The sequence below is a fragment of the Atractosteus spatula genome, chromosome 9 (assembly GCF_055471065.1).
Source record: "Atractosteus spatula isolate fAtrSpa1 chromosome 9, fAtrSpa1.hap1, whole genome shotgun sequence".
Taxonomy (NCBI): domain Eukaryota; kingdom Metazoa; phylum Chordata; class Actinopteri; order Semionotiformes; family Lepisosteidae; genus Atractosteus; species Atractosteus spatula.
Genome location: NC_142714.1, coordinates 13491987 through 13515808, shown reverse-complemented (window position 1 = coordinate 13515808; position 23822 = coordinate 13491987). Strand labels below are relative to the sequence as shown.

The following is a 23822-nucleotide window of genomic DNA, read 5'->3' as shown; positions in this document are numbered from 1 at the left end:
ATCTGTCATCTGTTTTTAAAGATTTTCGCCAGGCTGTGTTGATGAAACTTCTTCAACATTTTAAAGTGTCTTCTGAACATCTGAGATCCATGGAGTATGGTAGTGATCATGACTGTTTCATACACAATTAGCTTGGTTTCGGATCTGGTATTGCGATCTTCACATGCGTTTAAAGAGGATGGGAAAGACTTGATCATCTCCAGCGTCTCCCTATTGATCTGTCAGTTGGTTACGTGGATGTAAGAATGATCTGGGAACAGTTTTCCTGGTGAAGTGAGTGTTGCTGCTGAGTAAAGAACAGAAGGAGGGAATGTTATATAGTATTATATTTAGATGGCTGTCAGTTGGCCATTTAAAGTGAAGCTGAAAACAAATTGAATGAAGGGTGTATTGTTGCTAACTGAAGTAATTGGTATTATTTTAGTCGCACTACATGTCGCACAGAAAAGGTGCACTGCAGCCTTTAGGCCTTTATTTTCATATTTAATTTTTGAGTAAACTATTGCATAAAATTATTGAAGAATTTCTAAAAAATGTACTATATCCAAGTGCTTCTGTACATGTAAGGCTATATGAAACCTACTGAGAATGGGACCACATGAAAAGAGAAAGAGAAAAGAAAGAGAAAAGTATAGCACCTCCTGTTTCACCTGCAGTACATTAAAATATTTCTGAGCATGTACTGTAGGGTGGTTGAGTTTCCTTTCCTTGAACGGAGGACCACATGTGACACCAGCGTCGGGGCTTGGAATTGAATATGGCGAAAATCTCGTTACTGTCTAGAGAGTCGGCAAACTCCCGTTCAAACGACAGCTAATTTGCAAAGGCCTCTCATATGAGGACTTTGTCTTTAGCTAAAGAAAAGCTGCAAGAGCTCATTTTCACTTGTTGCAAGTAACAGTTCTAAGTATTTCGAATGTCTATTTTTAAATTGTTCAGTAGTTTTACGAGTTACTCTGTAGTTAATATTTTATTGCAAAACACAATGAACATAACGCAGAATGCAAGATTAAAAAATCCGTCCGAAATACTGTATTTAAAATACCATGCAGGGTTTACCTAGAGCTCCGTGAAGTTGCAACCCCTGCAGACAGCACCAACGATGAAACCCACCTTGTTCGTTAGTGCTACGTTTGTGCCGGTTTGTGCAGTTGAAAGAAGTGTTTGTGCTGCTTTTTCCCCCGAGATATAGCACCTTCTTTTTTGGGGGGGGGGGGGGGTTGTGGCGTCACTCAGCCCCCCTACAACGTCGTAGGGAAACCGGACCGGTCTCAATCGGTGTTGCGTTCGTGCAGTTGAAAGTAACGTTTGTGCTGCTTTCGTTTCCGAGATACAGCGCCTTCGGGTAATCACTTGGCTATCTACAAGAAAGTTTACAGGTACTAACAAACTCGGTACTTTGTTCCTGATTGTGATGAAAACAATGGGGGCAACAAAAAAAAATGTTTTCCGAGTCAGTCTGGTCGGGTGGGGTGAACGTTTCAATATATTTCAATATAGCGCCTTCTTTTCCTGCCTGTGACGTCACTATGTGACGTACAAAATAGCAAAGTCACGACCACCAGATCTTTCAGTTGTGATCTTTTGATCAGTTGACCCCAGACTTTGCATCCTTTACACGAATAAACAGTTTTACATTTAGGGAGGAGTTACTATGTTAGTTCATTGGGTTCTCGAAAATGTATTGCTTGCGTACTCCTTTCATTGGTGAAGAGACACTAATTTCCTAAATACCGCTGCTATAACACGAGAGCCCATATTTACATTTTTAGGTATTAGTTTCAAGATCGATATAATTTAACAATAAAAAACAAAATTGAAAGCACGAGCATAATAATATAATTATCATATACTTTACATTTCTATTCATTTTTGAAGAACAAAGCGGAAGGTGTTTCCCCTACCTTAAATATACGATTAAAATTGTTCAAACACCATGTATTCATTACAGAAAGCAGCGGAGACAGTTATATTGCAAATAAAAATGTATTTATTTCGAAGAGTACGGGACATTGTGAATCAATAAAGACGTTAAAAAAAAGCCGATAAGTAAAGCATTTTAAAAATAGCTTCTCATTGACAGTGAACAAGCCGATCCACCCGGCGCTGCTAGCTTGAACAGCTCTCAGACCCGTGATTGGCTAAACCCCCGAACAGCTCGGGCTCCGATTGGGTGAAGAGTGAGAATCGACACTCTGATTGGGTAAAGCGCCACAGCGGAAGTTCTGTGTGTACCGTGTGTGCTGTATGAGCACGCTGGATATACAGTAACATCCATTGGTTTCCAATTACTGATCAATCTAAGAGAAGTCGCACTGAGGTCAAAACTGAATAGCAGACAAAGAATGTCATGGCATCCACAGCGCGTTCACAACTCCGATAGCATGTCACGATAGGAGTGCGCGCACCACAGTCACATCGCGATACCCCTTGCGACTGGCGGATCACTGTCAAGGCGCCACTGTTGCGACATTAAGTCCATATATCGCAATATGACATATACCGACAAAACGCCCCGCCCCCATGTCGCGACATGAAGCCCGCATATCGCGATATGTCATACCCCGGCAAAAGTGCCCCGCCCCCATGTCGCGACATGGAGTCCATATATCGCGATATGACAAAAATTTACCACGCCCATGTCGTGACATGAAGCAAGTATATCGCGATATGACATACCCCAACAAAATGCCCCACTCCCATATCGCGACATGAAATCTATATGTTGCGATAGGACATACCCTGACAGGATATGCTGACCCCATGTTGTGACACAAAGTCCATATATCTCGGGATGTAGAATCTGGCTATATCATGTCCTGATATGGTCCAGGGTGGCATGGAAGCAAGGAATGGAAGCATGGAAGCAAGGCACCAGTCGTGATATACACTGCCGCGATATACATGCGATATACATAGGGTCCCTATCATGACATACTGCGGAGGTCTTGTCGCGATGGTATCCCACAGTTACGCGTTTGGCAACAGCGTGTCACGGTAGGGAAAGAAAAGGAAAACGTGCCATAGAAAATAAAAACCATGGATCTTACAATCACGGTGATTTTACATACATTACAACCACAGGTTTGTGTCATAGATGGTTAACTTGTTGGCATGTGTCATGTCTTAGTATTATTCATATCTAAGGAGGCTCATATGTTTATGGATATGTTTATGGATGTTTTATTGTCTATAAAATGTTAAGGGTACTAAACTGTAACAGCGCTTGAACTCGGCAGACGGGGTCACTGGAGGTCAAAGTCACCGTGCAAGGTCACATGATCCCCGGAAAAACGAGGCGCTGTATCTCGGGAACGAAAACAGCACAAACGCTACTTTCAACGGCACAAACTGGCAGAAACGTAGCACTAACGAATGAGGTGGGTTTCATCGTTTGTGCTGTCTGTAGGGGGCGAACTTCACGTAGCTTTTACCGTGCCTTTAAATATTCAGTGGACTTGAGCATGACCCGTGGCTACGCCTCTGCTTTAATGTCTAAGAGGCCTGGTAGCAAAACTGGATTCATGCTGTTCCTCTGGCAGGGTTTGTCTTGTCCCGCTGAAGGAAATGTGCAGTTCGGAGCGTGATCTTTAGGGAAAACAAGAATTTGAGTCCCCATCTGTCATCCCTGCATCCTCTGTGCTCAGAGGCAAGTGCGCTCGTCTCGTTATCTGGATGTGGGCGGATGGTGGGGAGGAATGGGTGTAGCACAGCAGAGGGGAGGGTCTCTGTTCCCAAGCCCAAAACAATGTGCCGTGTGTCCCCTGAGTCCTTCCGCGACGGCTTTTTATCTTTGCTCTGTGTCCTCAGTTCACTCAGACGTTTTGTACAGACCGGTATCAACAGCTGTTGATCTGTGTGGATCGATTCAACCTCTAGTAGCAATGTCATACAGTTCACATAGAAACTTAAGCTTCAAGGTGCAATGGTTTGCTTTTTACCTTGTATTTGGATGCAGTACTGCTTGAAGAGGAACTGCAATGCTATTATTATGTTAAGAAAAAATCGGCGTGGATGAGTGCATTTCAAGCCGCAGTGAAAGTAAAATGTACACAGTAACTTGTAAAAACCTCCAATTTCCAACACAACGTAAATTAGATTTCCAGGATTGCACAGGGTCATATCCTGCAATTCAGAACAAGGCAAAAACTTCTGCTAATGTGAAGCGGTCTTGTTACATTCTAAAAAAGCAGGCTTGTGAATACTTAATACATGAAAAATATTGCTCTCAACTCCGAGTCAGTTTTGCCGACGAATACTACTTACAGTACTTGTTAACTCTGCACAGAGGCCACATTGGAACATTTCTACTGTAAAATGTCTGCTGCACAAACTGTTCTTATTCACTTAAACATCACATTACATTAGTCAGTACAGTGACTAGCGAGCAGGAAGGGGCTGCTTCACATCACAATTCACAAGAACTCTCACTCCCGCCGGCGGCGAGACCAGTGGTTTGCACAAGGTGAGCATACAGTACGTTTCTGGAATTTGTGATTAATTTGGAATTTGTCAAATTTTGCAATACCATTAATTAATTAATTTTGTTACCGAGATGTAATAAATGGTCTGAGAAATTGGGACTGCAGTTCTCCTTTAAAACAAGCTCTGGACAGCATTTATATATAATCTATGAAAAAAACGTGCTGTAAAGATATTGGCTATTCCAAGCAAGTTAGATGAATGCAGTATAATTGGGAAAATCCTAGAGATGTCACAGAATGTTTTATTGATACTGATTCAACCACTAGAGCAAATCATTAGTTCATGTTGATTTGGCGGGATGCTAAAAAGCAAAACCAATCCAAACAAAGCAAAATCAATCCACCTTCTAAATGGCTCATTCTAGCTGCATAAAACAGTCAGGTCCAGAGACAGGTAACTATTGGAAAAAGAAAAAATTACAAATGTGACTCCATGTTATTGTCCTATGTAAATAAGCCCTGCAGGTAATTAAAAGATTACTTATGATGACACTGTAAACAGTTCTAACTTTGTGTTTTGATCATTTAGTTTACTTCACCAAATATGATGAGTGCATGCTGTGAATAGGTCAAGCTCACACATCGGAACAAATACTTAGATATGCTCTATAAACTGGGGGAAGTTCATTGTATATTAAACTAAGGGCCAAAAAGATTTATTTCATAAAAGAGAGGAATGTAGTACCCCATTTAAGAATCCAGTTGTGAAATTTGGATCTCATGCAAGACTGATTCATCTCTATGGTCACAGAGACAACATTTAAAACAGGATTTACCATGAATCCACAACTTAATGCTATGAGTCATTGGAAAGAAAAGAATGTTCAAAATTAACAAGCTTTTCTTTTGCCACACAACATATAATCAAACCAGATGTTCCATCTCAATGTCTGGATACAGAGCACATCTGGATAATATATAACAGAATTAGTACTAGCTTGCCAAAAATAAAAAAAATAAATATAACTAATGTACAGTGTTTGATTTTTGTTAATGTAAAAGACTTAGTAGCTATACGTATTTTGCAACAAGTCTTCATACATTCATCATCTGAAAAAGTGGAATTTGTTTCAGCTTGGAATGAAGTCTGATTTTCCCTGGCTCTTGAAATGTAGGCATGCTACACTCTGGGCAGAGCTGCTACAGTTATGCACATTTATTATTTTTATTTTCATCATCAGCTACCACCCAAACCCACATACACTGAGATGGCAAGTACCATTCATAAAATACAGTGGTCTCAAAACAATATTGTGAGGTAAGCCATGAGAAAAGAGTTTCTACCAGTTTTGAAATTAAATCTATCAGACACACTGAAATATAAAAAAGGGATCATATGCATCAAGCATTGGTTGACTCTATAAAGTTTGCTACAGAAAATATGTTCAATAGCACCCCAGATCTTGGACACATTTCTGAAAAATACCTTGATAAATTCTTCCCTGCTTGTGTCACTGGCAAATATTTTAATCTAAAAAACAAAGAAGAATAAAAATAGTAAGAAAAACACACTTTGCCATTGATATCTGTACAATTTATGAGCATACAACATACCAGGAAATAACTGGAAGCTAGCACATATTGTGGGATCACTTGCATATTCTAAATACCTCCACTACTCCTCTTCCAGATACTATATGTCAGAATCAGCTTAATTCTTTAGCCTTACTAAATCCTACCGTTTCATGTATTGAAATCACACCAGCCTGGGGTAAGACTTTAAACTTGAAAAAATCACCTGAAAAAAAAGCAATGTATTATCAAGGACTGTAGCACCGTATGATGGAAGCACTGTCACTAATTGATGCTTCAACAGCAATATCATAATTATCTTGCACTAAGAAACAGAGTATTCATCAGAACCACTTTATTTTTTATAGGCAGGTATTGATTCCTAACATATTGGTCACATGTGATCATCTGTTTTTATTGATCCACTGTGGAATGAAGTCCCCAACTCCAAGATTCTGTCCTTATAGAATTACACAGTTGCTACCAATTTTGAATCATCCTTCCCAAAAGCTGGCTCTTCTAATACTGTTTAGCTGGGCTCCGGGGGCAAAGGATGATAGAACCACAGAACACAATTACATTAATGTTTTTAAAAGTATATATCCACCCAATTTTTAACCACTTCTTCCAATTCAGGGTTTCAGGGGGCTGGAATCTGTCTCAGCAAGCAGCAGGCACAAGGCAGGGTAAACACATATATATATAGGAACAGGTAACGAGTTTATTCCATACTGAAAAGAAAAGAAAGGAAATAGTTGAACTACTTATATATATAGTTCAAGTAGGTAGCTGCGTCAACATGTGTAGGCTGCAAAGGAACACATAACGGGTTTATTCCATCCTGAAAAGAAAAGAAATGAAACGCAACATTTCGTTGTGACACCTGAAGAAGGCTCCACAGCCAAAACATTGTGTTTTCTGTTACTTATATATTTAACTTTACAGAAATCTATTGATTTCAGAGGAATAACATAAATTCCAACTGAAGCGGTAATGGAAAAAATTAATTTCCACTATGAAAGTTCTAAAATGTGCTGCCATAAACACCCAATCGTTGAACAAGGAATGATGTGTGCCATTTCATATTTTGATTTGAATTGCGTTTCTGATCTGACAATAATTTGTAGGTATACCACAGTTTTTCACTGTGGAAGTGGCTATCCTAATAATTAGAAATATTCCGAAAGCACGGCTGTCTTTTTGACTTTATACTGTATGTGCCAAAGGACCTCCATAAGGTTCCTAATAGCAGGCTTAGCATACCGAGTTTTGGGTAAGAAACCAATAAGCTGTCAAGTAACGGTTGCAAATTCTCAACGAATTATTAATCAAGAAATAGTTTTAAATCAAAGGGAGCATCAGCTATGTCCTGCACGGTTCCAGCAACTCTTGACTCCGTGCGGTGGAGTTTCCATAGGAACCAGCTCCACCAGCCTCACAACGCCTCAGAGCTCAGGCAGTCCATCACCTTAACCACAGGGCTCAGGCGAATGCGTCACCTATCCCAGAACCCTTTGCGCGTTGGAAAAAAAAAGCCCTGAGAAGCAGGGAAGTTTATATGTTGAGTGGAGAGGAGTGGGAATAGGATAGGAGCAACAGGCTGAGGGGAAACCGAGTAAAAGTGGCTTTTCGGGGGCAAGTTATGAATATGGTAGGAAGCTGAAACGCAACGCGATATGTTTTTTCTGGTTTGAAAAAACAACTGCGTTTTTTTTTTCCCCGCGGACTCAAACTTTTCATAAGCCCGTTTAGTCTGCCGATTTGTTTTGGCACTAACAAATGGATTTACGTCGAAGCCCAGGCTGCCTTTGCCCCGAGTGAAAACTGAAAATGCCTCTTCCTCTGCTCCAGCTCCTGTGCCGCGGTCTTCTCGATTTCCTGAGGCGCACCGAAGTTGTTTTGTCGCATTGATGTCTCCCTCGCAGTTCGAGTTATGCTTTCCCGAAAGAAAAGTAAAAACGAAGCGTCGAAACCAGCCGAGGTACACGGAAAATACGTAAAAAAGGAGACGTCCCCCCTCTTGAGAAGTAAGTTGAGCTTCAAAATGATGGGGGGGAAAAAAAAAACATTAAATTCTCTCGTTTTCCTATAGTCCTCAGATGCAAGTGTTTACATTGCTAAAAAAGTGATCTAACTTGCATATACCAATATGCACTGCTTATGTTATTCTTAATTAGAAATGTCCCTGCTCTTTTTACGAGTCTAATGTATTGAACAGTATTAACGTTGTGCATTCCCGATGTTATAAAAGATGGGATGGGAGTGGTTGCGTTTGGATGCGAGAGCCACAGTTCACGGTTTAAAAAAAAACACAAGGTCCCCACTGTGCCCTGCCGAAACTATTCAAACCCCGTCACAGTTTGCTATTTTCTCATTCACTTTATACATTCCTTTAATTTGAAGATTTAGGTGCAGTTACAGTGCTGCGAATAGACACTTTTTTTAACGTATTTCAGTTTATCAGATATTTTTAATTTAATTTAATATTTTAATTGTTGCCAGGATTAAAATCTTCAGATTTATTTTATTTGCTGCACTTCGCAGGTCGTTAAGGGTAACTCCCCCCCACCCAATCTCCATTTAAATGGTCACTTTTTAGGATTTGTGGAAAAAAATGCATTGACTTTTTTTTAAATAGGCTATTCGTTTTGTTTTAAAATAATGATTTAAGGTGTCATTTTTTGTTTGTACTGCTTAGGGTCAGTGTTAAAGATTAAAGATTGCTTACACTTCAGCTCCACTCTCGGGTTACATGATCTTGCTTAGTGGGTAGAACCAGCTGGGAGATGAAAGCTGTGAACATTCTTTGAGTTTTCTTTTAATGTTGTAGCATATCAAAGTAACTTTTACTCTAATGACTGTGAAGGCTACAAACACTTCACACACAGTGAGAAGCAGCATGTTACAATTTTTTTTTCCTGCATTTCAGTAAATTACCAACAACTTTTCTTTCTTACACATTGCACAGAGCAATCCAAGGATATAAAAAGGTGAGCTCACATAGCCTATTAGTCTAAAATGTCTCAGTATTTCTTACCTAGAGATCAGTAAAAGTTTTGACTTCCTGTAGCAGATAATAGTGCACAGTCATAATAGTTTTCTGTATTCAATGAACTGGATGAGTTCTTCTTAAAAGATTTTTTCTTATCGAACTGTCCATTAGCATGTTGGTGCTTCACATGTGTATTTTTTAATTACCTACCTGTGCCTTTGTTAAAAGTGTAAAAATGAATGTTTGAAGTACATACTCAGTAATAACCCTTATTATAATAATAATCATAAGTGGCTTTCACAAGACATGTTTTTTGTACACTTCTTCAGATGTCAGATTATATTAATGCTAGTTTCTTTACAGTCTCCCTTTAATATCTGTGAAATTAATTTATTTTTACATTAGCTGAATGCTTTCTTGAAAAAACTACATTCGACTTGCTGAACAAGAGGAATAGTCAGGCTTAAAAAAGAAACTGTTTTCCGGGAAATTCCGCTATATTTATGTAACTGGTTTGTTGAGCCAGTGGCAGGTGATTTGTTTTGCAAAATATGCACTGTTGGCGAAAGATGAGCAAAACAATTTGACTAGGAAATTGCTTTACTCGACCAGCTGGAATTCTTACCTTGTTTGTTTGGTGTTTTTTTATAAGGGCCAGCTTAAGCATTTTGAGTCTGATAATAGAGGCGGTGAAGTAAATGCATTAAATGTATAATTTGAAACTGTCCCATCGCTGATTACCGTGTGTTACAGTCTTGTATGATTTGTGTTTTTTAGCAAAAGTGGAACACAAAACAAGACTTGGTTGAGCTCAGTTGTTCTTCAGAAATGCGGTTTTACGTCAGTGTTTGAATAAATTGTATTTTAAGAAGCATGTGTTTTTTAGAAACGCTCTCTGATGGAGACTAAAAAATAACCGTCCGACTTTATTACCAGCTCCGGGTATGCCCTGGTTTGTGAAGTCGTTGCTGTGAGATATTGTCTCAGGGAGTTGTCCCTGTGTGTTTGTGCTTTCTCTTCGAGTCAGCTGAGCAAGTCCGGCACTGCACTTGCTCCTGAAAGAAAACCATAGGAACTCAACTGTTTGACAATCACGCAAAAGGCCTGATGGCACTTCGTATAGTCCAGTCTGAGCCTGTCATGTGGTTTGTTGCCATTGACCAGCAGGGTCCTTCTCCTCTTTACTCCTCCAGATTTGATGCCCTCATTTATAAGACATGGGCCTACCATTCCCAGACGTGCCGAGATCCCTCTGCCGGAGCAGGGTCCTGCAGGGTATCCCGTGGGGCCGGGCGAGCCAGTCGTCTCCCGGAACAAGAGCTTCCTGCGCGGGCCGGTGCAGCGGCCGCCCCACGAGATCGCGAGGCGCGAGAGCAACCGCCTGTCGGCGCCGCCCTACCTTCCCCGCAGCCTGGGAGACCTTCCACGGGAGTACGGCGGGTCCTCGCAGTCCTTCCTCACCGAGGCCACCCCGATGGCGGAGAACGGCGACGCCGGTGGCGGTGCCCGCTATTACTATTCTCCTGACCCCTATTACGATGGCCAGCGGCGGCGACACTTGCCAGACCGGTTTCACGAGGACTATAGATACTATGAACACAATAGCGACCACTTCCAAAGAGTACTGCCACCCTCGCAGCCCCAAGGCAGACATGCTGGTGAGTTCAATAGCGTTCCCTCTTTCCTGTTCTGTCCTTGGCTCCGAGACATGGTCAGACATGGTCAGTGTTGCTTGTTGTGTAAAATCCATAACGCCACAGAGGTGTAACAGTATGGTCTTGTGTTGCACTTAATGCATGTTTTTACATTGTTTCCTTTTTCACTGTGAAGAATATGGGTTGAATTTGGCAAATCAGGGCCAGAAGTGGTTTGCTCACGTGAGGAGAAAGTTGGAGCTAAGGTTCTCACTGTGGCTGTTGGGAGTCAAGACTGTTACTAGTCAAGGCTAGATCTCAATCCAGCCTCAATTTATGTTCTTAATTGTGCAAATAATGTAGATGCACTCAAAAATGTAAAAAAGTAGTGCTAAATCTCATTTTAGATTAAGTTTTATCAGGCATTCAATGTCTAGAAACCTAAGTTCCAATAGACATGGAACATGTTGTCGTATTAGTGTTATTTTCTATTTTATGTATAGCACACTGTATATATGTACGATTATTAAAGTATAGGTTTTACTTCCTACCTGGTTTTAGAAAGGTGGAGCTGGATTTTAAAAATTGACAGCTTCTTAGTGTAAATATTTATTTTACATAGTAATGCAAATTAGATCTGTGTTTCTAAAATACATTTAGGTTGGATACTGTGCTTACAGGAGTGTATACACTGAGATGTCTAAGCACCCAGCAATATCCACTAGACAGATACGAAAAGCATAGTAGTTATACTGACTAATTCAAACTTGTACAAATAATGGAATAATAGCCATGTTTCTTATAAGCCATGTGTAGGTCTATTCAGTAAGGGTGCACTGTATCACATCTTTTTATCGACACAGTTTTCAGCTGTGATGCACTTGAACTTTGTTTTTGAAACTTAACTCTACACATGTAATTTGGTTCTCCAGAACACTGAGACATTCAATTTACTGTAAGAGAAGGGGATGATATAGGCGGCTTTGAAGGCTGTTGGAATGCTGGTTATTCCAGCCATGAAGACTGTGGTTTTCTTCTGCCACTCTAGAGGGGGCTTTTTTAACCTTTTAGTTTCCATTTTTTAAGCAGAGATGTATTTTGATACATAATGAACCAGCTTTGGCATCCAGCAGTCATGGAGCTGTTTTTTTATTTTAAATTACAATATAATGCAGAAAATGTAAGCCTTGTGTGCTGTTTGTTTGTTTCTTGGTCTTCTTTATGCCTCATTACCTGTCTAGACTTTTATTTAATCTTTGTACACAGGTTGAGTGTAACCTCTGATAATCTCACAATGTCCGTGGTGTTCTAAGTATCAGATTTTTATTACAGTAATTACCACTTAGTGGCAGGTAGTATTGCTTACATTCCTAACAATACAAGATGTTGTACACAATGGTGCCGCCTTTCCTGTATTTCTAGAGTGTTTACTGGGAGTTTACAACAATATTTAAATACAGGTTATTTCCAAGATGGTGATGGAAGGCGGTGTTACCATTTTTATAAACTTGCATGTTTATTTTAACAAGACTCATCATGACTCTAGACTGGAGTATCCCATTTTAAACTCCCTTTGAGTCTCACAATATAATTAGCTTAAACAGTCCAATGTCTGGAGACTTTGAAACAGATTTCTCTGATGTTCAGCTTACTTGAAGTTACTGTATTCAGTCATCCAACAGAAATTCAAGTAAGTTCTTGATACATTATGAAATGTTACTGAAAAGAAAAGCAAGAGTTTCCATTTCATGAGCTGTTTGATGTGTTTTAACTATTAGATTACTTTTCTCAGGAAATTTACAACTTGTCTTATAATTTTGAGCCTTGGATTAGCTCCAAGCAAGTAGACGATAAATTGATGAAGCCCACATTATTCACAAATTATCCTCAGGAATCATCGTTGGCCTTGTTGGGAGGAAATAAGTATTTTTCTGATTCCTTAATGTTCCTGTATCAACTGGGGAGGCCAAGAATGTCAAGCAGTGACTTTATATTATACCCTAAAATTAATATCCATTAATTAATTCTTACGATTTACTGCATACAGAGGTCTGCTGTGGAAACAACAGTTACAGGATCACAAGGAAGATTGCATGATCATAAAAAATAAAAAGAAAGGGGATATTGTGACAAACTAAGAATTTACATAAAGCTAAATAGCAGTGACAGTTTTGTTGGTGAATATCACAGAGTATTCACAGTTTCTCTAAAAACATGTAGACCTAGGCCTGTATTTTCCTTTCCTTAACTATAAAATTAAGAATGTGTTTTAATGTGTTATAAAATTAAGAAAGATTTAAGGAGTTAAAGTTGAGAACACTGTGAGAATAACCTGCAAGTATATTGTTACCTTCCGAGTAGCAGTATATGAATGGATTAGTAGATGATGTGGTTGATTAAAGCAGATGTAGGTGGGGATGGGGAATACCTTAGGAATACATTATTGTGATTAAAGGGTGTGCTTTGCTGTGTGCAGTGTTACCTTTGACCACAGTTCTGCTGAATTTTGTTGTCCTCTTTTCATGTGTGGCCGGCACTAAGTTTTGAAGGAGTTTCTGCCAGTATTCAGACTTTGAACTAGATTTATGTAAGCGATTTTCAGTAACACTTCAATAACTTCTATATGGCGACAGTGAAGTTGTTTTTACTTTATTGTAGTCATCTGGTTTGGAAATTTCACTAATTAGGAAGAAAACTAATAAAGCTATTAGAACAAATGTTATATGTTCTCAAGAAGCTCATCTTTTATCCCAAAGATTTTCATTTTTTGCTCCTTATTCTTTATTATAGAATCTCTTTTGAAAACATTTCCTTAGAAGGTTGTGAAACTTTATACAATAGATAGAATCTTTTCCTGTTATTGAAAAATGCTGGATTTCAGTACTATCATAAATTTAATCCATTCATTACTACTTCAGAATTGTAGTAATCTGTAGCTATAGAATTAGTTTAGTATAAATTTGTATAATCTTAATGAGTCACTTAAGATTATGAAATGCCTTTAAGAAATTCTCCCCCTTTATATTTAATGTACAAAATTAATGTTGAGGAGGACACTTTTCAGTGGATTTATCTAACATTTCAGGTGTTTATCAGCTGGAGCTGGGAGTTTTCATTCAGATGCAGAATTTACAAGTCTGGTGCTGCCAATGTGTTGGAAGTTTGTAGTTTAAGATATGATGCCAATGTTTCTGGAAAACTCATCAAGGCTGTGAAATATCCATGTATTTTATGTAATTTATTGAACTTTTATGTAGATCAGCCTTTGCTAATCTAGCATGGCCATAAGGTAAATCACAACATGCCTTCCTTGTAACACAATGAAGACGGGAATTGCAGAGGGGAAAATGCTAAATGTGACCTATTGCTCACTATTAATGTTTGGTTTATGGTTTAGGGCAATTCAGTTCAGCCTTGTGCTCCACCCAGAAAGGTTTATTTACAGCTAAAAACTATTTTGAAATTTTGCCAAAATTGTTATTATAATTTGAAACAAAAAATAGACATTTGGGCTAATATGGGTTGGCTAATTTTGAAATTGCCCCTCTTTCATATTCAGTTTGATGGTTTCTCTCAGCATGTTGGAATTTGTGTTCCAAATTAGGGGATAATAAAATTGAGAGAGAGAGCAGTAAATTGTAGTCAATTTTTTAAGTAAACCAACGTCCAGAACATAACATATTAAGGAGATACTGAATCTCCTCCGAAGTTGTGGGAAAATGGTTCTTTTAAACTATAAATGTTTATATAATTTCCAGCAGCTGATGCAAATCATTTGAATTCCTGGTTACACTTGGCAGTTTACGCAACATAATTCCGCTCATATATTTTGATGCAAAACAGAAAGCTGAAACATCAGTCGTTTACATTTATCATTTTGAAGGGCTTGAGTCTTTCAGAATGAGCGTGGGGTGAGAATCTAGATACATCTTCTCAGCAATTGACACACTGAGGTTGTGAGCAGAAAAAAATGTATAAGTGCATCACATCATTTCAAAACATAGTGTATTAGGATGAAATAAGCTCAACACAACTAATTCTAATGAATAAGTAATAGGTTTATTCCATGCTGAAAAAAAGAAGGTGCGTGTTCACACAATTGAAGAAGGCTCCACGGCCGAAACGTTGTGTTTTCTGTCTTCTTTTTTTCAGCATGGAATAAACCTATTACATGTTCCTTTGCAGCCTGCGCATGCTGACGCAGCTACCCACCTAATTCTAATGAATGTTCAGTTGGTTTTAACGACCACTTCTGCTATTTCTCTAGAAGAAAAACCCAAACAGAACATACTCTGAAATTTGGTCCTGTTCATCATGAGGCCGTGACCGTGCAGTTCCTCTGTTGTAGCCAGGCTGCTGTGTGTGTGGGTGTTAGTGTAAACTCCCCTGGAGTTTCTTGGACTTGTTCCGTTTTAATCAGAGGGCTGGGTTTTGTGCCTTCCTGTCTCCTGGGAGGAGATTTATGCTTCCCACCATTTTCCCTAAATGTAAAACTCTACTCAGTTGCTTATTCATATTCTGCTGACTCTTGTCTATTTTTTTTAATACAAATAAGAAGAACTAGCCAAGGGTAATGCAAGCAGTTTCCCAGTGATGTGGTGTTCTCTGTCTGATTGGCACCCAGGTCACAGTAACACGTTTTGATACAAATGTCACAGTAATAGGTCTGGACCTATTTCTGTTTACTCAGCCTCTTAACGGTTTTAACTGAACTGTGCTTATTCACTATTTATGGTGAAAATAAACAGAAACAACTGGCAAATTAGTTTCTGTTTTGTCTGTCATCTGCTGCTGCAGTGGGGCTACATTATGGTTGCACTTCAGTGCAGATTGTTGGCATCTTCCTATATGTTAAAAATCTTGGAGATCTTTTGGGTTAAATAATGCTATGTGAATGCCAAGAGTTATTTTATTACTGCTCACTACAGATTGTAGATTTTCCTTCCTCTTCTGATGGAAGATGGAAGATTCTCTATCAAACCTTGCTACAGTTTGGTGAACTTGTATCCTTGTTTCTACTTATTTTCTAAAGTTTCACTAATGCCCACTGCTGAGCTAAAGTGGTATGATTTTCATTTCAGTTCTAAAACGCACTTAAAAATACCATACATCTGATTTCTTTGTGGAGAAAGTAAACATTGAAACAAACCTTCAAAAGTGGAATATTTATGTGTAGGGAGACATTTGTTTATTGGATGGTTAAGGCTGCAGAATGTATACCAATTTCAACCGTCCTCCTTTTTCATTGGTGTTGAAGTTTACTCGTGTATAAAAACTTGTTTGAAATCTTTTCATATCGCCCAGTTTTAAAAGTACTGTTGTTAATGCCAAAGATTGTATTTTAAACATTCTTACAGTGGACAGGGTGAAGGTTGCACATGAGTTTTCAGATAGTTTTATGATTCCTTAAGATAGTCGCACATTGCATTCGAGACCGATTGCTGACTTGTTTGTGCACTTCTGTAGTGAATTTTCCCCCTTTATCTCAAAAAGATCGATCCGCTGTGAAGTGGGTCACATATTTACTTAGATGGTTTAAAAGATCACATGCTGTAGTCTTACACTGATGAGCTTGTGTTTTGGCGACCTTCCAGTCCCATTGGAAAGATCGCATTTTCCCAAACATTGTCTTGTCCCTGAGGAGGAACTTGGCAGCAGGCTGAATGAGTTGGCTAATTGTGAATAGTATGTGTTTCATTCAAGACCACCTGCAAATTATTTGCATCTTTCTTTATGAATTCCCCACTGCAGTATTTGCCCTAACTTCTCTTCCTTAAGGATTATTAGGTGAATGCTAAAACAGCTGTTTTTCTTGTAGATTTTGATAAGGCTGTGTACTGGGAAAGCGTGGTACTGTATATTTTCACGTACAGCTAGTGGACAGGTAAATTACCTATGTGCCGTTTTTTGCATGTTGTTTTAAGCTCATTTTAATCTTGATACAGTAGAACTTTGTTCTTCTGCTATCCCAGAATCTAGATTATAAAGCCAGGTCCTATGGTTAAAACATTCATAAACATGTCCATCTTTCCATCCATTTTCTAACTACTTTATCCAATACAGTGTCACAGGGGAGCCAAAGCTATCCCAGCAATTAATGGGTGCAAGGTGGGATACGCCCTGGACAGGACACCAGGCCATTGCAGGGACAATTTTTCCGGAAGCCAATTAACCTACCAGTATAATTAATAATAACAATTAATAATTCCTTACACTTATATAGCGCTTTTCTGGACACTCCACTCAAAGCACTTTACAGGTAATGAGGACTCCCTTGCATCACCAACACCAATGTGCAGCCCCACCTGGATGATGCAGTAGCAGCTATAGGGCTCCAGTACACTCCCTGCACACCAGCTATCAGTGGGGAGAAGAACAGAGTGATGAAGCCAATTTGTAGATGGGGATTAATTAGGAGACCACCATTGGTAAAGGCCAGGGGGAATTTGGCCAGGATGCTGGAGTAACACCCCTACTCTTTTTGAGGAACGCCCTGGGATTTTTAATGACCACAAGAGTCAGGACCTCGGTTTTACGTCTCATCCGAAGGACGGCACCTTTTTACAGTGTAGTGTCCCCGGCACTATATTGGGGCATTAGGACCCACACAGACCACAGGGTGAGTGCCCCCTGCTGGTCCACTAACACCGCTTCCAGAAGCAACCTTAGCTTTTCCCAGGTCTCCCATCCAGGTACTGACCAGGATCACACCTGTACAGCTTCAGTGGGCTGCCAGTTGTGAGTTGCTGGGTAATTTGGCTGCTGGCAAGTATGTCTTTAGACTGTGGGAGGAAACCGGATCACCCAGAGAAAACCCACACGTACAAGGGGAGAACATACAAACTCCACACAGATAACACCCCAAATCCAGAATGGAACCATGGTCCCAGCTCTGTGAGGCAGAAATGCTAAACACTGTGTCTACGTGCTGCATACTCATATAAATACCCCCTCATGATCCCAAATGATTTAATATGTTTTGGTTGTTTTCCAAATATTTGCATCTGGAGAACAGTTTTAAAACATTTAGAAATTTAAACATGCACTGGTCATATCGGAGGTGAGACACCTTTGCTCTTCCTAAAATATCAAATTGCGTCATATAGCATGACTTTGTTGATAGCCTTTCAGCAAACATAAAAAAGCTAACAAGTCTTTATTGTAATACATCTCATTATGTTTACAAATGAATACTCTGTTTTTGCTTGTATTTTTTTGAGAATCTGTTATTTTCTTTGATTAGGCATGTGCTAGAATTCCCAAAGTTTTGTGACCTGTGATGCAATTTTTTTTGAGCAGAAGCGTGTGCATTTAATTTCTGAGATGTTTACAGTTATAAATCACTTAATACTGTCCTCTGGAATGCACATTTTAAGAAAATTATATATTAAATCATATGGGAACCCTTACAAATAAGAAAAGGTGTTTAATAAAGCATTGATAGAGGTATGTGAACCCATTATGGTGTTAATGATCTTAATTTGGAATCAGACTGAATAACCTGAGGTTAATGATGATGCCTCCTGATGGCAATGCAGTAGTGACGTAACTAAGCAGATCTGTATTTATATGAAAAAAGTAATTCAGTGTGTTTTATACCTGGAAAAAAGGTACAGGATTTCTGGTAGGTTCTTTCAGTTCTCAAAAGGGTGATTGAGAAACATTATAAGCTTGTTTCTCTTCTAAAATGATCTTTAAATTTGAATTTCAAAGCATGCACAATGCTAACTGAGCTTCTCTTCACTGGTTATGGGTGGAATCCAGTGTGGTTTATTAATGTTGTCTAGAGTAGTTAGAGGTTTAAACAGGGGTTTTGACTAATAATGCATTGAATGCAAAGGGGATGTTTTTTATTTCAAATGAAAGTTTATTGCTAGTGAATCTAATGTTTGCAAAACAATCAGTAGTTTATTTCAGTTAAAATGTGATGAGGTGTATACAGCAAATGAAACATTCTGAGGTGTTGCACAATAAAACAGATGCCTTTTGTGACCTTAAAGGTTTCCTTACTCCAGTGGTTTTTCACTCTCCTAGCTATTGGAAGAATACAGGCAAAGTCTCTGGGGAACTTGGCAACTCCCAGTGGAGAGGACTTGCCCCTACCTGCTGGCTGGACAGTTGACTGGACCATTCGTGGCAGGAAGTACTACATTGACCACAACACTAACACCACCCACTGGAGCCACCCCCTAGAGAGAGAGGGGTTACCTCCAGGCTGGGAGAAGGTGGAGTCTGCAGAATTTGGGGTGTATTACGTTGATCACATCAATAAGAGGGCACAGTACAGGCACCCTTGTGCTCCAAGGTATGCATGGTACATTCCTTTTTATGAGCAGACCAGTCAGACCTCTACAGTATGTTCCATGTCAGTTTATGCATGTGATTTGTGATCGAATTGTTCTGATCACCATTTTGTTAAAGTCACCTAGTCCCACTGGTATCTTTATAGGTCAGTTATCAAAAATGTAATGGGTACTATTACCTAATGACACTGAGTTATCATGTACAGGGATGACTGGGATGGCACCCATTCCGGGATTATTTGTCTTTAGAGCAGCATACATAGTACGTGAACACTGTTCTTGATTTTAATATGAGAAATATAATGGGATAATAAAAAATACTTAGACTTCTCATAATGTGGTCTTAATTGTTTTAAGCAATATTAATAAGTCACCTGTTACTATTGGTTTATGTGTGGCGTTTTGCTCATAATGTCGTCTGTCTCTTCCTTCAGTGTTCCTCGCTATGATCAGCCTCCTCCTCTCCCTCCTCCGGTCACTTACCAGCCTCGCCAGGCAGATCGCAACCAGCCAGTGCTGGTGCCAGCCAACCCCTACCACACTGCGGAAATCCCTGACTGGCTGCAGGTCTATGCCAGGGCACCTCTCAAGTGAGTTCTGTATCCAGCAGCAGAATACTAACTTTAATGATTGCATGTGGTGTGGTAAATTCAGCTTAATGTATCTAATGAGCATGTCACTCTTGGATGACACTTTAGCGAATTAGTGTGATATTTTTTCATATGCAACTATCACTGAATGCTTTATGTACAGCTTCAAATAACCATTAGTTTCATACCTTGAATGAATAAAAGCTAGTTATCTAGTTGTTCAGTTAATAGGTAAATTGCAAACCATGCAGTTTTAAAGCTTTGGGGTCAGAGTTCTGCACCATTCCTGTGTGCGTTTCCCTTTGTGCTTCTGTATGGATTGTAACTGTGAAAGGGTTTAGTGGTGGATTAACTGAATTATAACAGTTGCTGGCAGATACTAGCAAAATTCTTGTTACAATGCAACATGTTTCCAGGTTTCACTTGCTATCGTGAATTAGGTATTTAAATGCCATTTGCATGATGCAGTTGGCTTTTCCTCCAGAGGTTTAATTTATTGGGGCCTACACTGATTTGAAGGATGTTCCTAAGGTTTGTTGAAATTCTGAATGTCCATTTTAAATTGGTTTTGAGCCTGAGATGAATGTATCTTAACACTTTTATAGAGAACATAATCTGTAATTTGTGTTAAACAAGTATAGCATGGCTTTAAACCATGTGTGAAATTCATTGCATATTAGCAATGTCAGTTAAACTAACCTGATGACAAAAAAGGTGGTTGACCTGGGGGTGGGAAATGGCTATTAGGATAGCCTAAAGGATAGCAGCCATTGTGCCCTACAACTGCTAAAGACATGACTTATGTACTGTCTTCAGTACATTAGGGTTTTTTCCCATCAATATTTCCAGAGCCCCTTTGCCCCCTGTAACGCTGTTTTATAGAACAAAGCCCCTGTTTTTGCAAATAAAGTGGTCTATTGTTACTTAAAACTGTCTGAAATGATTTTTGTGTTTTGAATTTAAGATAATTATTATTACATATACAAAGGTAGTGCAGCAGATAGTTCTTAATCAAAATTATTTTTTTAATTTTTCAGATTTAGTAGTCCAAAGAAGTTAATTTAGGCCAAATTGTAAATTGTGCAAGAACCTGGAATGTGAAGTATCTGCTGTTCTCAGGAACTGATATGTCACTTCAAAATTCCTATGCAAAATATGAATTAAGCTCACTTTAGTGTTCAGTAAGTCTTTGATGGAGATTTACAAAAAGCATACGTGTTCAACAGGTATATGAGTCTCAGGCTGCCTGTGCGGTGTTTTTTGACTTGGCAGATATGATCACATTCTGAAGTGGGAGCTGTTCCAGCTAGTAGATCTGGACACCTATCAGGGCATGCTGAAGCTGCTGTTCATGAAGGAGCTTGAGAGAATTGTCAAGTCGTATGAGGCGTACCGGCAGGCCCTGCTCACCGAACTGGACACACGCAAGCAGCGACAGCAGTGGTATGCCCAGCAGCACAGTAAGAACTTCACCGGAAATATGTAAGGAGGACAGTCATGGTTCGCCTCACCAGAAATGGGTTATGGACTCTTATGCTTCATTCTCCTGGGGTCAGACATCCCAAGACTTTGGATTATTTTTCTGGGCGTCTGCTGACACGCCTTTGCAGTGTGAAACAAAATTGGTGGTGTCTGCAAACATAGGTTGCATGTCTCTGTGGCATATAATGATCAAGATTGCTTTTATCTGTTAAATTACTAAGTTCACATCATTAAAACAGTTCAAAAGTAAAAGAGGATAGTGTAAATCATTAAGACTTCGAAATCCTAAGGGGATGAAAAAATATTGATAGCTTGGTGAATTTTACAAAGAAGCCTGCCACCTCTCCCCAGAAAAAAATCAGGAGATTTTTTTTATATCTGAAGTGAGGGGTGATAAAGACAAAGTTTTTGTTGGCGCTCAAATATTCCTTGTTTGGGTTTGGGAGTTATGAAGTAGGCTTCTGTTACATCTATGGATCAACTGTTGGAAAATAAAAGCAAGCATGGAGACAGGAGTCTTCTAAACGTTGCACTGTGTGCCAATCCATAGAGGGTCTCTAGTCTTATAATTCAGCCTTCTCACAAAGTGAACAGACTTGTACCTGTACCAATCACAGATAAGCTAGACCAGGATCTCTCTATAACAGGAAAGTGTTTGGGAGTCCTGGATGTTCAGTCACTCTGTATTAAGCAGAGCAAGGTGGGCAGCTTAATTTTAAAATGGGAATCACTTCTGCTGTGGTCCTGTGTTTTTTTAAAATAATTTCATAATGACTATCATATTATTTTCCCCCTCTGTTACATATGTATGCATACACTTTGAAATATAAGGTATTTTTATATTACCATTAAATATTCTTTTCCTGTCACTACCAAATGATTTTAACCCCTTTTAAGAAGTGCTTGTGATCCTGGTAGATGACATGATGGCTAACTTTGAATTTATTTAGAGGACTTTTAAATGGACTGGCAAAAAGCATTGCATTGCAATGTGAGCCATTCTGAGTTTTACCAGTAACTCCAGGAATTTGGAGTGTGAGGTCTCCAAAGCCTAAACAGTAATTGAATTAAGGAGCTCTCTGCATTATTGTCAGTTCTTCAGAGATCAAAAATTGAAAATGCTGACCTTTTTGTAACCAATTATATAATCTCACTTTAAGGGATTACGAAGTACTGAAACCGTTTTTGCTTTCAGAATTTTCAAATAACTATTTTTGGTTACTCTTTAGTGCTAAAAAGCTGTTTATTAAAAAAATAGGCAATAAACCAATCCTGAATGTAAAGATGTTATCATTTTATGATCCTCTATAATCATTTCTAATCACCTGGACCCCAAGCTTTTATACTGCCTTCCAGGGGGGAGTTAAGGCTTTGTTTTTCACTCTTTTGAAGTGTTGATTCTCTTCTTTTAAACATATTACCCTCCATGACTGAGAGGAGGAATACATATTATATATTTGCTAATGAGCCTTGTTCATTTTAAGAAAAAATGGACATTGTGATTTCATTGGAATGTTTTTTTTTTAATTGCCAGGGTATTTCTTGTTTAAAAAACATGGTTTATTTTTTTCAGTTGAAGGCGTGGGTGTTGATCCTAAATATAATGTTTTAACATCCTTTCATTTTTATTTGATGGTGTGTTGCATCAACTGAGAGTCATGGGACAGTTCTGGTTTTTAAAAATTGGCTGTCATGAAATTCAAAGCTTTCTTTAAACATTTGAAGTCTATTTATTGTTTGTTCTGTCTGCCTCCTGGGTGTTTAATATAGAGACAGTTTATTTGCAAGGTACAGTAATTGTTAGAAAGTTTTAAAGATTCACAGAAATGAATGCTTGTTTAATTGTGTTCTATTCACAGTATCTTTAAAAAAACAACTGGGAGCACATTGTGTAAGTAAAGTCTTTGTTATCTCATTTTCAAGCTGAAAAACAGATCATTATCCGGACATTAATATTGAACTCTCCAGCAGTAAAGAATATTTAATGTATTATCTTGTATTCTCATAAGCTGCTATGTCCGTGTTGGGAAAATTACTAATTGAACCACTATTAGAACAGAAAAGACCTTTCTTTCAACAGAAACAGAACAATATGATGATGCATTGCCTTCCATGGGAGGACACACAGTGTCTAAATTCTGCAAGTCAGCAATATTTTTCTTAATTTGGGGCATTTTGTAGAGGCCTTTTATATTGCCAAATAACTGATACTTTTTGTACAGATTTCCTTTGTAAATAGTTTTTTTTTCCCCACTGCTACAAATCACACATTTTGGAATTAAAACCTTAAGCAAAAAGGGGTGGGGATTCTGTTGTACCTGCCTTTATTTATGAATTATATACTTCTAGTGCAATATACATGTGTATAAACACAATAAATCTTGCAATATCAACAACCTGTGACCTTACTATATAATAAACATCTCTTTATGAAACAAAACATGCCTCAAGTCTTACTAACATGATCCTACACAGATGATAGCTTGCTCAAAATATTGTACCACCTATGCCATGTTGGGGAAAGGCTGAATTTATGTTAACAATGCAGATTAGCTGTCACTTCTCTTCATGGGTTGGTAGAAAATATTAGTTTTGTTTAAATATACAGCCTTGGCTGTACTTGGTGACTTGGATTAATTTACCTGCATCTGCTGACCCATGAGTCAATACCGACTTCTGGAACTACAGTATGACCAGATACCAGGAGCAAAAGAGTATAGTAATTTAGCCTTAACATTAGGCATATACCAAAACATGTAACAGGTTAGACTTGGCAAATGTGATCTGATTTTGTAGATAATTCAACTAGAAGATTTAATGGGTGG

The 23822-nt window shown here is 38.8% G+C and overlaps 1 protein-coding gene across 1 annotated transcript; it reads left to right on the top strand.

The window, feature by feature from the left end:
• The first annotated feature begins 7519 nt into the window (after positions 1–7519).
• Positions 7520–23437, top strand: sav1 (salvador family WW domain containing protein 1). The gene is made up of 5 exons (XM_088924532.1): positions 7520–8023; positions 10182–10646; positions 18657–18927; positions 19360–19515; positions 20788–23437. The coding sequence occupies exons 1-5, from the start codon at positions 7930–7932 to the stop codon at positions 20999–21001; spliced, it is 1200 nt and encodes a 399-aa protein (XP_088780658.1). The 5' UTR covers positions 7520–7929; the 3' UTR covers positions 21002–23437.
• Positions 23438–23822: the final 385 nt, after the last annotated feature.

What these genes read in the sequence shown, in the direction of transcription:
- sav1 (XM_088924532.1), top strand. Translation starts at nt 7,930, where the DNA reads ATGCTTTCCCGAAAGAAAAGTAAAAACGAAGCGTCGAAACCAGCCGAG. An exon ending in GACGTCCCCCCTCTTGAGAA is followed by an intron (nt 8,024 to 10,181) that starts GTAAGTTGAGCT and finishes TTACTCCTCCAG; the next exon opens with ATTTGATGCCCTCATTTATA. An exon ending in GCCCCAAGGCAGACATGCTG is followed by an intron (nt 10,647 to 18,656) that starts GTGAGTTCAATA and finishes TCACTCTCCTAG; the next exon opens with CTATTGGAAGAATACAGGCA.